This window comes from Penaeus vannamei, chromosome 38, assembly GCF_042767895.1.
Source record: "Penaeus vannamei isolate JL-2024 chromosome 38, ASM4276789v1, whole genome shotgun sequence".
Classification (NCBI taxonomy): domain Eukaryota; kingdom Metazoa; phylum Arthropoda; class Malacostraca; order Decapoda; family Penaeidae; genus Penaeus; species Penaeus vannamei.
The window spans coordinates 4474096-4491595 of record NC_091586.1 but is presented as its reverse complement, the minus strand read 5'-3'; the positions used below and the strand labels follow the sequence as shown (position 1 = coordinate 4491595).

General features: G+C 42.3%; 1 protein-coding gene across 1 annotated transcript in view; it reads right to left on the bottom strand.

Moving 5' to 3' along the window:
- Positions 1-8367: 8367 nt before the first annotated feature.
- Positions 8368-17500, bottom strand: part of LOC113810283 (hepatocyte nuclear factor 6-like) — a 261839-nt gene continuing 252706 nt past the window's right edge. Inside the window, exon 5 of the mRNA XM_070115983.1 lies at positions 8368-10777. Coding sequence (XP_069972084.1) covers positions 10523-10777 — 255 coding nt within the window. The 3' untranslated portion in view covers positions 8368-10522. The remainder of the gene's footprint in view (positions 10778-17500) is intronic.

Sequence of the window (17500 nt, the reverse complement as noted above, 5' to 3'; positions counted from 1 at the left end):
ATAATGATGATAATAATAATAATAATAATAATAATAATAATAATAATAATAATAATAATAATATTATTATTATTATTATTATTATTATTATTATTATTATTATTATTGTTATGATTATCATTACCATTTTCACTATTATTATTTTTATCATTATCATTACTCTTATTATCATTATTGTTGATGTCATTATCCTTACCATTATTATCTTTTTTATTATTGCTATTACTGATACAAATATTGTTGTCATTAATATTATTATTATTATCATTAACAATTTATATCATTGTTATTATCACTGTTATTATTTTTACTATTACATTATCCTTATTGCTATAATGATAATAATAATAATCATTATTATCATATTTATCATTATTATCATATTTACCATTTGTTATCATTATCATTATTGTTGTTGTCCTTATCATTATTACAATTATTATCATTTCCATTATCGTCATTGCTTTTATTACTATTGTTATAATCGCTATTTCTATTCTATTTTCATTATCATAATTATCCTCATTATTGTTATTACTATTACTATTGTCATCAATATCTATATTATCATTATTATCATTACTATCATTATTATTATTATTGTTTTTATCATCATTGTTTTTGCAGTTATTATCATTAGTATCATTATCATCATCATTATTATTATTAGCATGATTATCATATCATAATAGTAATAGATATAATGATGATAATAATAATGATAAAATGATTATCATAAAAAAATCATAGTAATAATATCAACAACAATAATAATGATAATGATAATGACAATAGTAATAATAATGATACTGATTGTAAACTAAATATATTGCTAATAATAATTATGACAATAATGATAGTTGTAATGATAATAACGATATTGATAGTAATAATTATTGTCCTTGTTATCACTCTCATTGTTACTATCATTATCATTGTTTTTATTGTTATGATTATTATTGTTGTCATCATCATTATCATTGCTGTTATTCTCCTTACCTTAATCATCATCGTCTTCATCATCATCATAATCATTATTATTATCATTATTATTATTGTTATCATTATTTGTCATTATCATCATTTTATTTCTTATTCTGACTCTTTCTATTATCGTTATCATTATCAAAATTGTTACTATTATTATCATTATTATTATTATTGTCATTATTATTATATGTAGTGTTGCTGTTATTCTTATTATTGTTATTATTATCATCATCATCGTCATTATTGTTATTACTATCAGTAATATTGTTCTCATTATCATCATATTCTTTTTATTATTACTATTGTTATTATTATTATCATCATTATCATTGTTATTATTGTTATTATTATTATAATTATCATTATTATCTTTATCATTATTATTGTTATCATCATAGTTAGTATCATTATTTCTATCAATATCATCATTCTTATTCCTATTGTTGATAGTATCATCATTACTGTTATCATCATTATTATCATCATTATCATGATCATTATCATCATCATTATTATTATTCATTATTGTTATCATTATTATTGTTATCATTATTATTGTTCTTCTCCTTCTTCTTCTTATTATTATTATTATTATCTTTATCATCATCATCATTATTATTATTATTATTATTATTATTATTATTATTATTATTATTATTATTGTTATTATTATTATTATTATTATTATTATTATCTTTATCATCATCATCATTATTATTATTATTATTATTATTGTCATTATTGTAAACTATTTTCATTCGCTTCAACTGGTATTATGATTATTATTGTTTTCATCATATTTGGTATCCCTTTCATTGTTATTGTCATCATCATTGTTATAAGAATTATCCTTATTATCATTATTGTAAATCAGTACTTTTCAATATCAATCACTGTCATTATTCTTATAGTTATTTCTGTTATCATTATTACTATTGTCATTATTGTTATTGTTGTCATAATTTCCTTTTCATTATCATTATCTTTATTGTTGTCAGTTTTTTCTTGAATTATGACGATAATAGTCATACAAACTTGAAATATCATCATTATCAATTGGAAGGGATATTAAAAATCATTATGTTCTTTAAATGTCTCTATTATTGTTATTATCATCATCATCATCATCATCATCATCATCATCATCATCATCATCATCATCATCATCATCATCATCATCATTATTATCATTACTACTTTTATTATCGTAAGTATCATTACTATCATTATCATTATCATGATTTTTATCATTGTTATTGTTACTGTTATTAGTACTATTACCATAATTTAGATGATTTTCATCATGTTTTCATCATGATTATCATCACGATTGTTATCACAATAATGGTAATGATACTGATAATAATAATAACATTTATAATAATAATGACAATGATAATAACAGTAATAATAATAATGGTGATAATAACAATAGTAATAATAACAATAATTATCATCGCTATTATTATCATATCATCATTACTATTACCAGTACTATTGATATTATTATTATCATTATCATTAATATTATCATCATTGTTATTATCGTCATCATTATTACTAGTAGTAGGAGTATTACTATTATTGATATTACTTTTATTATTATTACTGTCATTATCATCATTATGTTTTTTATTATCATTATCTTTATTATTGCCATTATTATCATTATCGTTATTACTATCATCATTCTGTCATCATTGTTATTATCATCTTCATTATCAAGATTGTTATTACCATCATCCTTATCATATAATTCATTATCATTATTATTGATGTAATTGTTATTACTGTTATAATTTTATCACTATTATTATTGTTATCACTATCATCGATATTTCATTATCACTATTGTTATCATAATAGTAATAGCAATGACAATTACAACAGTATATGATGAAAATAATCATGATAATAACTGCATCATCATCATCGTCATAATGGTAATGATAGTAAGAACAACAATAATAATAATGATGATCAATATGTAAGGATAATGATAATAATGATAATGATAATGATAATAATAACGATTATGATAATCATCATTGTTATTGTTATTAGCATTATTACCATTATGATTATTAGTATCATGATCATCATTATCATCCTCATCTTATTAGTGCTATGATAATCCTCATCATTTTTTGATCAGTGTTATGATTATGATTTCTATTGTATATCAATTTGTGGCGACATTTTTTCCGTATGTTGAATGTATATGACACAGTAATACTTTCTTTTTAGTGTATACCTGTCTTTGCATATCTCACAGTCAGTATGATATCTCTAAATAATTCTTTTGCGTTTTAAAACCCGTCATATGGATCTAATAAAATACAATCATCATCATTCAAGAGAAAGAACAATAACACAAAAACTACTATCATCTTTTTATATAAAGATTTTATCAATAAGGTTGAGTACCTTCTATTCCCTTTCGAAATTATCATTGATGTTTCTAATTATGTTTCTGAATTGCACCTGAAGGACCGTACATCTGTCCCTTTGCTCGTGTTCATTATCTGTCTATAACATTTGTCTGTATTATTCTGTGTGACATCATTGTGAACTCATGTCTAAGCATTTATCTTTTGGATGTGTGTGTCAGTGTATACAATTATACATATATTAGCGTAGGACATGTGCGTGTGCGTTATATATGTATATCTACAAGTGTATTTGGATGTGTAGATGTACATACGTCATACACAAACGCACATACGTGTGAGTGTGTATTTGGATGTGTGTATGTATCAAGATAATATTCGGCATAAAACTGTTCTAATCATTAAATGCACGAATTAATCTCCAAATGATTGTTCATCTCCGCGTTGCATTGCGCATTCACAATCACCTCTTCTCTGTTATGTTTAAATTGAATTCTATTGACTTATTCCCCCTTTCACTCGGGTAAATATTGACAAATTCCTTGCATGTTTCTGAGTGGAATGCCTGCTTTACAGTTGATTCTTTTTTTATTCTCTTTTTCATTCTGAATTCCCTGTTGTCAACGGATTCCACATCTCCTCATCTCGTCTTAAAAAGGGAATATGTTTTGAAATGGGCATGTTGTGTTTTATTTTTATTTTTTTTATTATGTTTTTTTCTTGTTTTCATATTTTACAGATATTTTTTTTTTTGTTCGTCCTTTTTTCCTGTCAGGGTTTCGGAGAAGGAAAATGAAAGTAAATCTTGTGATACTCTCTGCTTTGGTTTATTCACTTTGACAAGGATATATGGTACACTGTCTCTAAAACAATTTGCATATTGAGAGGGCGATGTTGACGCCGAGTGGGAGACAGTGAGCCGCGCCGCCTCCCCGCCCGCCGCCGCCGCCGCCGCCGCTTCCGCCGCCCGAACCTGTGTGCGCGGCGGCGGCGGCGGCGGCGGGTCTGTGGTCGGGAATGGGCGGCCGCGGCGTGTACAGTTTGTGCTGCCTGGCCCGCCCGCCGCCCGGCCGCCCTCGCCCCCTCGGGCTCCTCCTTCCGGAGGCCCGCCCACCGGACACCCGCGCGCAGTCGTCTCTCGGTATAAGAATATACAAGATGGGTCCGTGGGCGGCGGGGGGGCGAGGGGCGGGCAGGGCGGCGGGCGGGAGGCCTTGTGGTGCTCACCCTCTTATGCAACAACTGAAGTAGAGTGGGCGGCGCGTGGTGCTGGCCACGGGCGCCATACCTGTTAAATCTACACTTGTGTTAAGGCATATAAGGAGATCTCTAGCACATGGACTAAAAATAGGGTGCAGTATACGTACAGCACGAGAGGGTAGAAAGTTCAGGTGGATCCACACACTCTGTACAACGGCTGATTCTATCTAAGTCTCCACAGGCGCACACACCGCGGGCTTCCTGGAAACACCTAAAAGCGTCGCGACCAGACCTCGCTGGCCGCCTCTGTACAATTGTTCACTTTTTTTATAAAAACATGATGATATGTGTCCTGCGCGGCGATGCGACCGCACGTATGTTAGCATGGCTAAGAGTAGCGGGTGTATTCCAACAGAACCACAGAGGAGACTGGAGTATTATTATTGCACTGTGAACAGTCCTGTGAGGCAGTCCGAGGGGAGGGGGAGGGCCGGGGGGGAGTGGGGGGCGCTGGGCCCCGGATTATGCCATGGCGACGGGAGGGGGGGGGGGCAGGCCGGCGCAGGGCGGTCGCGGGCCCTGAGGCACGGGCGTCGCCGGCGCAGCGGCGCTTTCATGCCTGCTTTCCATCTAGAACCTTACAGTAATTAATCATATATCAACAGTAAATATGTGATACTCAAATGACTGCTAAAGCTAACAAAGGGCGTGGGGGCGTGTCGGCCAGCCCCGCCCTCCGCCTCCCCTGCACGCAGGAACGGCGCCCTTATTCTTCTTTGTGCACTTTATTATTTAGTAGTATTTTTTTATTTTTATTTTATTATATTTTTTGTTTTGACTCAAGCTTTGACCAGGTTACCTGAACCGATCCACATTGTAGTAGACTCACCATGACGAGGACTTAAGTCTATAGTCTCACCACTTACATTAAACGACCGACAAGAGGGCGAAGCTTCGTCTAGATAATACTCTAGAGTGTGGTATACATGCAGGCAAATACGTCCCAGCAGAAAATGGAAAAAAAAATTCTGCGTACTGTATTTTTTTTTTTTTTTTGGTATCATTATCATCATCATCATCATCATCATCATTATTGTAGGATCACCCTCGTCGTCTGTGTCAATATTTATTTACTTACTTCTTTTAAAACACTTCACATCTTTTTTTTTATTGGTGTCTAATTATACTTTGACAAAACTATTTGGGCAAGTCATCCAAAACAAAACATGCATCAACAGAAATGTCACCTTACTGTCTAAAAAAAGCTAAGCTATTCACAAAGCTATAGTTCGTGGACAACTCGCCCAAACTCTTGTACTAAAACCACCGTGACGGCTTTGAACAAACTCAAGACACTGAGCCTAACAGAGATTTAAGTAGAAACAAGACATAAAATCCTTAAATATTTATATATATATATTTATATATATGTGGTACCATCGTTTATTCTTTTTTTCACTTGTTTACAGCGTAGGTCACTTGATCACACATTCTGCCACTGAAGGAACCTACTATACACATTATTTTCTATATAAAAGTGTAAAAGAATGCATATATTTGCCCTCTGATGACGTACGCGTTGGCCGCCTTGTGTGTCTGCCTGTGCCCAGCTGCAGAGCCTAGGAATGGGGGGTGGGGGGGCTTCGAGGGGGGGGGAGGGGCCTGATGGGGGTTGTGGGGAGGGGGAGGGGGAGCACTAGTGGCTGACCTGCATGGCTGACCTGCCTCCTCTCTCGAGGTGGGAGGTCATCCACACGGAGGCCCTTTTGCCGAACCCGAGTCTGATCTTCGAGTTCAAAAGAAGGAATGGTTATCTATAGTAAAAAAAAAAAGAAAAAAAAAAAGATTCATTCAAATTGTAGGAACGAAATGTTCGGCGTTGAAATAGATAGCAGATAATAGACACTCTGGCAAATGAGATAAATAGCGACGTGTTATTTTAAAAAAAGAGAGAATATATTGTAGAAGCTTGTGAAAAAAATTCCTGCAGTAAAAAGACTTTTCTTTTTTTTTTTTTGGTTTTTAATTTTCATCCTTTTGACTATGATGATTTTCTTGCTTTGTTTTCTGTGAGGAACTTGTGATCATTAAAGACCCTAGTAAATTGTTTTGATTCACACACCTTCCTTTGTTGCAAAAAAAGGTATTTACAAATCTTTGGTTAGAAAAGGAAAATAGATATGACGATTAGAGACTCTAAGATTAAAATAAATAAACGAATAAAAAAAGACGTTTAGAGACTTTGAGAAACAAAAAAATAATTCAATGAGTAAATAAATAAATATTACATTTAGAGGCTTTGAAAGAGAGATAATACAAAAATAAAAAATAAATTATCTTCGCCATTAACCTTGCCTGACTAGACGAAATTGACTTGGTTAGTTGGTTTATAAAGTGAATCAAACTCGAATATGGTGAGAACATCACAACACAGATCCCACGTCGTCACGGGCGCGAGTCAACTTCAAGAACTTAAACACTTAAATGCGACATCCTTACAAATACGAAAGAGAACGAAAAAGAAAGAAAGAAAGAGGAGGAGGAGGAGGAGGAGATATGAATAATAATAATAATGATAGGAGGAGGAGGAGGGGGAGAGATATGAATAATAATAATAATGATAATAACTTAATTAGGGTAAAAGATATGAAGAGGAAAAAAAAGGTAGAGCATACAACGAACAATAGAAATTATCAAAAAGTCTGGCAGACAGCCTTATCATCATCAACTTCACGACCATCACAACCGCCCTCGCGCGCGCTGCCGGAAAAAAACGTTCAGAACGTTTGCCACCGAAGTCTAGAAACGTTTCTGCGCTCACACTCAACGAAGCTCACTCTCTAACGCTTACAAAAATAACTAACAACATCTCTTAGAGCACCTAACAATTTTTTAGTGTTTTTTTCTAATATAGAAATTATCACTACCCGGAAACTGTTTTTCCAAGACTTTCGTGACAGGTGGAACAGAGACTTGTCATGAGTGTCATGACCTTATGCGGGGCGCGCTGGGCGTTAAAGAAATGACAATTTAGAAGAAATAAAGACGTGAAAAAGAATAATGAATAAACGAAACATGAAGAAAAAAATTTAACAGACTAGCACTTTTCTAAGAAAAAAAAGAAAAAAATAAATCCGACTTAATACTACTTCATTTTTTCCCCTCCAAAATTTCTTCAAAAAAAAAAAAAAAAAAAAAAAAAAAAAAAAAAATCGGAAAACGGGTTCCTTGGTTGGAGAGAGAGAGAGAGAGAAAAAAAGAGAAAAAATCAAAAATGGAATAAAAACGAGTCGGTCCCAATTCCGGAGAGAGTTTGGCGGGAATGCACTCATAATGTTGTAGTCTTTTGGCGTTACCAGATGACAACATCGTTAAGCCTCGCAGACGGGGCACGTAGGGGGCGGGGAGTGGGTGGGGGAGGGGGTGGGGGAAGAGGGGAGTGGGTGGGGGAGTGGTGGGTGGGGGAAGAGGGCGGGGAGTGGGTGGGGAGGGGGTGGGGAAGAGGGGAGTGGGTGGGGGAGTGGGTGGGGAGGGGGTGGGGAAGAGGGGAGGGGTCGGGGGACGGGAGGGGAGTGGGTCGGGGAGTGGGTGGGGAGTGGGTGGGGGTGGGGGAAGAGGGGAGTGGGTGGGGAGTGGGTGGGGGAGTGGGTGGGGAGTGGGTGGGGAGGGGGCGGGGAGTGGTTGGGGAGTGGTTGGGGAGTTGGCGAGGAGGGGAGTGGGTGGGGAGGGGTCGGGGGAAGGGAGGGGGGTGGGGGGGAGAGGGGAAAGAGTGGGAGATGGAGGAAGAGAGTGGGTGAGAAAGGGGGAAAGGAGGAGGGCAAGGAGGAGGAGGAGGAGGAAGAAGAGAGCGGGTGAGAAAGGGGGAGGAGAAACAGATGGAGAAGGAATGTGGGGAGGAAAGTGGGTGAGGAGAAGGAGAGACAGGGAGAAGGAGAAGGAGGAAAGGGAGAAGGCAACATGTAATGAGGGAAGGGGGGAGGAGAGGGAGAAGAAGTGGAAGAGGGAGAATAAAAGGAAGAAGGAAGAGGCGGCGATTGGAGGAGAGAAAGACCGGATTTTTGGGAAATCCCTCAGAATCGAAATGGAGTTTGATGGAGAGGGAGAAGAAGGAGGAGGGGGAGAGGGAGGAGAGGGAGGAGGGGGAGAGGGGGGAGAGGGAGGAGAGGGAGGAGGGGGAGAGGGAGGAAGGGCGTGGGGGAGGAGGGGTAGGAGGGCGTGGGTGACTCCCTCCCACTGTGTTTACACTCTCCAATATAACACACACACACCATCTTAAATATCATCGGTAAAAAAAGTAAGTACATACAGTAAACACAAAACAGGGAACACATTCGTTATAAAAATAATAATGGTAATCATTAAGTACAAACTAATTCGTAAACCTAAAAGGAGGGTTTCCGAGGCCGCCCATATTCACCGTGGGCGTCTCGGGGGCATCGGCAGGGGGGGGGGAAGGGGAAGGGATGAGGGGGGGGGAGAGGAAAGGTAGCGGCAGGGCGGCACTGGAGTGACAAGTCCCGCCCCGGGCGCCGCTACCACCCCGCCCGCGCCGCCACCGATTGACTGATTGGGGGCGGCGGGGGAGGAAGGGGGGAAGGGGGGAAGGGGGGGGGAGGAGGAGGCTGGATGTGTACGGGGGAGGGGGGGGAGGGGGAAGCGGGGAAGAGGAGGATTAACATAAATTTTCATCTCAACCTTGTTAGCCGATGCCTGGGGGCGTCACATACCCAACTCATCACATAAACCGTTGGGGTAAAAATCAGTAACTCAGTTTGTTTGGGCTGGTTAGTGCAGCGCCTCGACGGAAAGACAAAGTACAAAAAACAGGGAACTACAGTGACTATGTTGAGTTCCTAGAGGGGGGAGGGGGGGGCAGGGGTGCCTCCCGACCCCTCAGGCGTACACAACCTACAAATCATACATACACATGTCCCCCCGGAGAACACAGAGAGAAGGGCCGAGGGAACGCTAAACATATCAAAAAGACAAAATCATTTTAACGGCACTTCCTATTATAAAAATATATTGTAACAAACTTACTTACGTCATACAAAAAATCGGAGGTGAAAATAAGTTATCAATAAATAAGCAACACTTCTTATTATTAAGTACATCTTGTTGCAGTATCTCAATCTTTTGGTAGCGTCGAAACAATCATTAAGTACATTTTGTTTCCATTTCTTTGGCAAGAGTTTTGGAATGTATGTAGTAGATACAACACGCTTGACTAGCAATAGTTTCTGAGCTTGAATATGCTTGGAATGGCAACACTTTGACTAGGAATGATAAAGTACGTTGTTTGAATTCCTGGACCTTTGGTGAGGGCGACGCTGTCGACCCCGCTAACTAACATAAGAGAACAGATCCTGTGACTAGACACGTTCAGGGCACCGAACTCCGTCTGCGCGACACCCGGGCGCCGCACCTACAAAAACCTGTATTGTAACACAGTCACTCGCTGACTTACACAATAAATACGAGAGAAAATAAATAATAAACATCAAATTATCCTAGACTAGTATGCTGGCAACTTATAGCTACGACAAGACCATCATCTTGGGTGACTAGTGTCCGTTGCGGAATGTGCTGAGATCATCCGTCGGCGGTGGAACCTGAGCCGCCACACCGAACGTCGTCTTGTTGCTGTGACCTGAAGTGACCGGTGGTGTGTGGGCGACGCGGCCGTGCTGCTGCTGCCTGGCACCACCGCGTCCCTGGCATGGGCTGCTGGCTTGTACTGTGCGGGCGGGGCGAGGCGGGTGCCAGGGGCGTGTGTGACCCTGCCGGCGGCGGCGCCACGGGCGTGGGCGGCGTGCTCACGCGGAGCGCGCCCTATTGCTGAGGATGCCCGTGGGCGCCGATCCTGCAGCAGCTGCGGGGGTGTGGGCGTGTGGGCGCAGCTAGTGCGGCGCCAGGTAGACCAGGGGCTGCGGGGTGGCCTGTCACAAGTCGTGGTCGTCGAGGCAGTGGCCCACCATCGAGTTGGTCTGGTTCATCTGCGGCACTTGCGCCATGTGCACCACCGTGCTGTTCGGCGACGCCAGCCCGCACATCTTGCTGGAGCCCTCGTTGTCGTCCTTCCACTTGTCCATGGAGCGGCGACGAGCGTTCATGAAGAAGTTGCCCACCGTCGACGGCTCGAGGCCCAGCTGCCGCGCGATCGTCACCTGCATCTCCTTGCTGGGCCGCTTCGTCTCCTGCAACACAGCGCCGGTTAGGGGGACTCAACGGGGGGGGGGGGATGCACGCTACAGCCTACCAAGCACCTTAATCCTAAGTCATTTCTGTCACCCGAGACAAAGGGACAAATCTATAAATCACTCGGACTCCAACGACTCTCCTCTCGCACAAAACATTCAGTCACAAACCCTATTTTTCTTATGATACTTTATCATGTATACGTGTGTGCGTGCGTCCGACTACAGATGCGAAGGTGTGTGTGTATGTGCGCGTGTATGCATGTACGTACGTGTGCGAGAAAGTAATTCCAGAGGTGTACACTACCTAAGAAGGGGAAGGGGAAGGGGAATGGGGTGGGGGAGGCAGCCATGATTTGCCCCGGGCCAAGCCGCTACCAGTTCGCCCCCCCCTGTCCCCCCTCTGCCGCCGCCCCCTGTATTCCCCCGTGACAAGTTACAACATATATTACACTCAGTGTGGTAGGAACACTCTAGCAGGAGCGATCAAGAGGTCCCGAGGAAGGGGGGAGGGGGAGGGAGGAGGAAGAAGAAGAAGAAGAAGAAGAAGAAGAGGAGGAGGAGGAGGAGGAGGAGGGAGGACGAGGAAGAAGGGGAGAGGAGGAAGGAAGGATACTTGAGAAACAGAGACAATCCCCCTGTCCCCTCCACCTCCTCCTCCTCCTCCCCCTCCTTCGCCTCGGCCTCCAAGTGTGGCCTGTGATGTGTGTGTGTGGCCTCCCCCCCTCCCCTCTCCCTCCCCATTCCTCGCACTCTTGTGTCACTCCTCTTCCTCCCCCTCCCCCCTCCCCCCTCCCCTCTCCCTCCTCCTTCCCTCCCTGTCCTCTTTACCAAAGGTGCGACAGCAAAAAAACGAGAGAGAGAGAGAGAGAGAGAGAGAGAGAGAGAGAGAGAGAGAGAGAGAGAGAGAGAGAGAGAGAGAGAGAGAGAGAGAGAGAGAGAGAGAAAGGAATGGGGATAAGGATAGAGGGTGATAAAAATCGGAATGGAAAAAAAGGGAAATGAGTAAGGTAAATGGAAAAATAAAACAGATGAGTGAATGTATATGTATTTATGTATATGTATATATATGTATATATATATATATATATATATATATATATATATATATATATATATATATATATATATATATATATATATACATGTGTGTGTGTGTGTGTGTGTGTGTGTGTGTGTGTGTGTGTGTGTGTGTGTGTGTGTGTGTGTGTGTGTGTGTGTGTGTGTGTGCGTATATATATATATATATATATATATATATATATATATATATATATATATGTATGTACATACATACATGTATATATATATACATATACACACACGTATGTATGTATGTTTGTATGTACGTATGTATATTTGTCTCTATATATGCATATAATCATATATATATATATATATATATATATATATATATATATATATATATATATATATATATATATATATATATATATATGATTATATGTATGTGCATGCAAACAGAAACAGGGACAGAAAAAGAGACAGAGAGAGACAGATGCAAAAAAGAGTGGGAAACAGACTGGGAGAGAAAGACAGAGAGAGATAGAGAGAGAAAAAAATAATAATAAAACAGTAAAAAGAAAAAAAATGAAAACAGACACACGAGGGGCCAGGGCAGAGAGACCGAGAGAGAGAGAGGGGGAGAGAGAGAGAGAGAGAGAGGGAGAGAGAGAGAGAGAGAGGGAGAGACAGAGGGAGAGAGAAGAGAGAGAGAGAGAGAGAGGGGGAGAAGGGGGAGAGGGGGAGGGGATGAAGCAGTCCGTCCTGGTGCATACACATCTCTCTTTAATTATGGTTGGGAGGGCGGGCAGCTGAGGACTCTTCTCGAACAAGACTCTCATTAATTTATGAAAGAGAGTCGACCCTTAAGAACTCTCGGGTCCTCGCGTGCCCCGCCCTCCGTTTTCTGTGGACGCCATATTGTTTGCAGGAAAGGGAGAGGGAGAGGGAGAGAGAGAAGGGTGAAGGGGGAAGGGAAAAAAGAAGGGAGAGGGAGAGGGAAAAAGGGAGAGAAGGGAGAGGGAGGAGGGAAAAAAGGGGAGAGGGAGAGGGGGAAGGGAAAGAAGGGGAGATGGAGAGAGAGAGAGAGAGAGAGAGGGGAGAGGGGGAAAGGGAAAAAAGGAGAAGGAGAGGGAGAGAAGGGAGAGGGGAAAGGGAAAGGGAAAGGGAGAGGGAGAGAGAGAGAGAAGGGAGAGGGGGAAGGGGAAAAAAGGGGAGAGGGAGAGAGAGGGGGAAGGGAAAGAAGGGGAGAGGGAGAGAGAAAGAGAAGGGAGAGGGGAAGGGAAAAAAGGGAGAGGGGGATGGGAAAGAAGGGGAGAGGGATAGGGGAAGAGGGATTAATGAAGGGGAAGGGAGAAAGGAGAAGGGCGAGGAAGGTAGAGGAGAGAGAGAAAGAGAGAAAAGATAGATAAGGAAGAAGAGAGAAGAACGAGACGAATAGGAAGAGAACGAAAAGCGAAAGAGTGGAGAAAAGAAAAGAAAAAAAAAAAACATTCCCTTTCTCTTTTTCCTCTCTCTCTCTCTCCCTTAGCCCCTCTCTCTCTCTTTCTCCTATTCTCTCTCTCTCTGTCTTTTTCCACACTGTTATTCTTTTTTACTTTTTTTTTTAATACATAACCCCAAAGAACAATAGAAAGAGATCATGTGGCTTATTGTCTCCCTTAAGCTGACACTGTAGGCCGGGAGAGATCAAAGGCGAGGCAGTTGAGTGGGGGTGAGAGGGGGTGAGGGGGGGGTGAGGGGGTGAGGGGGCGAAGGGGTGAGGGGGGAGAGGGCGAGGTAGGTTGAGTGGGGATGAGGGGGTGAGGGGGGAGAGGGGGGGAGAGGTAGGTTGAGTGGGGGGGGAGACGGTGAGGGGGGGAGAGGTAGGTTGAGTGGGGGGGAGACGGTGAGGGGGGGGAGAGGGCGAGGCAGTTGAGTGGGGGCGAGGGGGTGAGGGGGAGAGGGCGAGGTAGGTTGAGTGAAGGGGGGAGGGAGGAGGGTAAAAGAGGGAAGAAGGGTAAGAGGGGGAAGGGAAGGCGAGAGGGGGAGAAGGGAGGGTAAAAGGAGGAGGGCAGGAACGTAAGGGGGGGAAGGGAGGAGGTAGGAGGGCAAGAAAGGGGAAGGGAGGAGTGTAAGAGGGAGGAGGAAGGGAGAAAGGGAAAGGGAAGGAGGGAAGGAGGGCAAGAGGGAGGGGGAAGGAGGGGAGTGCAAGGGAGGAGGGAGAAAAGGGGGAAATGGAAGAGGAGTGAAGACAGAGGAGGGAGGAAGGGGAAGAGGAAGACAGAGCCAGATGAGGTAGAGGAGATACAGTAAGAGGAAGGAAAGGTAAAGGTGGAAGAGGAGACAAAGAAAGAATAGGAGGAAGAAAGAAAGAAGAGAAGAACAAGAAAAAGGGAAACGGGAAAAACCGATAAGAAGGAAGGAAGGAAGAAGAACCGATAAGGAGCGAAAAAAAAACAAAAACAAAAACGAAAAAAATGAGATAACTATAAACGAAGAATTAGGAGAAAAACACAAATGCAAAAAAATAAAAAATAAAAAATAAATAAAAATGAAAATAAAAAACAGGGAAAACTCAAGAGACGAGAAAACGTTTAGGCCTGTAGCTCTCCTCTCCTCTCCTCTCCTTCCCTCTTTCCTTCCGTCCTTCCTTCCTCTCCCTTCCCTCTCCCTTCGCCTCCTCCACCTTTAATTAGTAGCAAATGAGACCGCCAATTATTCTATAGTGGCCACACCCGTGACAGAGAACCTCCGGCCACGTGGATCCTAAATGTTTCCAGGAATTAAGTGGAGTCGGCATCTTGAGCCAAGGGGGGAGGGGGAGGGGGGAGGGGAAGGGCCAAGGGGGAAGGGTATAATGGGGGGGGGGGAGGTAAAAGGTAGGGGCAGTAGGGGAGTTTATAAGTGTGTGTGTGTGTAATGCTATATATATTGTTATATACTTATGCATATATATAAATTTAAACATATATATATATATATATATATATATATATATATATATATATATATATATATATATATATATATATATATATATATATATATATATATATGCATTGTTCAAATTGTAATGTGTGAGTATGTGTGTGCACATGCCAGAATGTAAGAGCGTGTATGTGTGTGCGTGATAACGTACACACGTTCTGACAGGAAGATTAATGGCGCAAGCAGAATGACTTAGCAGATAACAGCGAAGTTATTTTGTTCACTAATAATAAGACCTGAACATTAAACTTAGAGTCAAACGAAAATCTATGTTTACATGTTTCTTTAATACTATTGCATCTCTTTCTCCTCTCCATACTCTCTTTCTCTCTCTCTCTCTCTCTCTCTCTCTCTCTCTCTCTCTCTCTCTCTCTCTCTCTCTCTCTCTCTCTCTCTCTCTCTCTCACATCTCTCTCTCTCTCCTCTTTCTTCCATCCTCCTTCTCCCTCCATCCCTTTCCTTCCATCTCCTTCCCTCCCATCCTCTCTCCCTCTCCCCTCTCCTTCCCTTCCACCCTCTCTCCCTTCCCATCTCCTTCCCTCCCTCCCTCCCCCTCCCTCTCACGCAGACTACACCTCTAAACCTTTACATAAACACGAAGCAAAGAGCGCGCTCCTCCCCTGTGTCTCCCACGCAGATCAAAGCCGGCGAAGCAAGAAGACTCCCGGTATAAAATATATTTCGTTTTTCATGCAAGGATGACATGAACAATAGGGCGGACGAGGGCGGTTATCAGGGGGTGGGAGGAGGAGGAGGGAGGATGGAGGGGGTGGGAGGAAGGAGGGAGGGGTGGGGGGAGAAGGTGGATGGGAGGAAGGAGGGAAGGAGGAGGTGGATGGGAGGGAGGAGGAGGTGGATGGGAGGGAGGGGGAGGAGGTAGAGGAGGGGGATGTGAAAGGAGGAAGAGGAGGGAAGGAGGAAGAGGGAGGAGAAGGAGGTGGAAGGGAGGAGGAGGAGATAGAGGAGGAGGTGGAAGGGTGGAGGAGGATATAGAAGAGAAGGAGGTGGAAGGGGGAGGAGGAGCAGGCAGAGGAGAAGGAGGTGGAGGGAGGAGAAGAAGAGTAGGTGGAGGAGGAGGAAGTGGAAGGGAGGGAGGACTAAGAGACAGAGGAGGAGGAAGTGGAAGGGAGGGAGGACTAAGAGATAGAGGAGGAGGAAGTGGAAGGGAGGGAGGACTAAGAGATAGAGGAGGAGGAAGTGGAAGGGAGGGAGGACTAAGAGATAGAGGAGGACGTGAAGGAGGGAGAGGAGATAGAGGAAAAGGAAATGGAGGAGGAGGAGTGGAGGGAGTGGAATAAAAGTAGGAAGAGGAAAGGATTCGGAGTCTGAGGAAATCAAGAAGGAGGAGGAGAAGAGGAGAGGAGGAGGAGGGAAAGAAAATGGTTAAGAATATTAGGAAATAGAGAAAAGGGAGGAGAAGGAGTAAGAGGAGGAGGGCGAAGGAAGAATCAGGAGTAAGAAGAAGAGGAGGAGGAGGGAGAGGGAAGGAAGTATATGAAAAGAAGAAGTAGAAGGAGGAGGGGAAGGAAGATGAGGAGGAGTGGGAAGTGGGAAGTAAATGTAGGAAGAGAGAGGGAAAGGAAGAGGGAAGTGTGGATAAACCGATGAAAGGAGGAAAAAAAATATACGATAATAATAGCGATAATGATGATAACTATATAAACAACGTTAACAATTATTATGATATTGATATTAACATCAATAAAACCGATTATCATAATCATCATCCTGATATTTCCGTTCCTTATCGTCAGTTTTCTTATTATCATCATTATCATTATTCTCTGCACTTCCGTTTCTATCCTTTATCCTTTATCCTTAATTTCCTTTCGCAAGGACACGAACAAGAAACACAAAATGATAATAACGACCAAAAATCTGTTTTTTACCTTTTTATTCCCTTCTCTCCACTTCCTAAATTCTCCTCCTTCTCCTCCCTCTCTTTCTTCACGTCCCCTACCTCTGTCTTCCCTTCCTTTCTTTAAATTCTCTCTTTATCTCCGTTTCCCCATATTATCTTTCTTCTCTAACGCCTCACATCTTTTCGTCTCCCATATCCTCTATACTATTCTTATTCCATCTTCTAATCTCTTCATCTCTAGCTATTCTCCCTTCTTCTTCCTTAAAAATGCTTCTTTCAACCTTTCTCCCTCTTCTTTCTCTTTCCTCACCCTTGAAAATTCACCTCCCCTCCCCCCTCCCCATCCCTCTACCCTCTTACACCTTCCAAAAATTTCCCCTTTTCCCCCCGCCCTCAAACCCCTCTCTTCCACCCTCTACCCTTATCTCCCCCTTTCTCCCCTCCCTCCACCCTCTTCCCTCATCGCTCCTATCCCCCCACTTTTCCCCCCCTTCACCCTCACCTCCCCCTTTCCCCCTCCACCCTCCCCCTTTCCCACCCTCCACCCTCCCCCTTTCACCATCCCCCCTCCCTTCCCCTCCACCCCGCCTCCTGACCTCCCCCCCGCCCGCCACCCCGCCTTGGACGTGACATTCGGGGCGGGTCAGGCTTCGGGGCGCTGTTATTTTCTAATGATATTGATAAGCGGGCCAACAGAGGTAGCAGCCAGCGACAAATGGGACCTTACGTATCGAAATCCAATAGGGTCCGAGATCCCCTTAGGTCTCTCTCTCTCTCTCTCCTTCCCCTTAGCCCTTTAGCTTTTACCCTTTTTCCCCTTTTTTCTCCTTTTTTTCCTTAGTTTATCTTATTCTTAACCTTTAATTTCT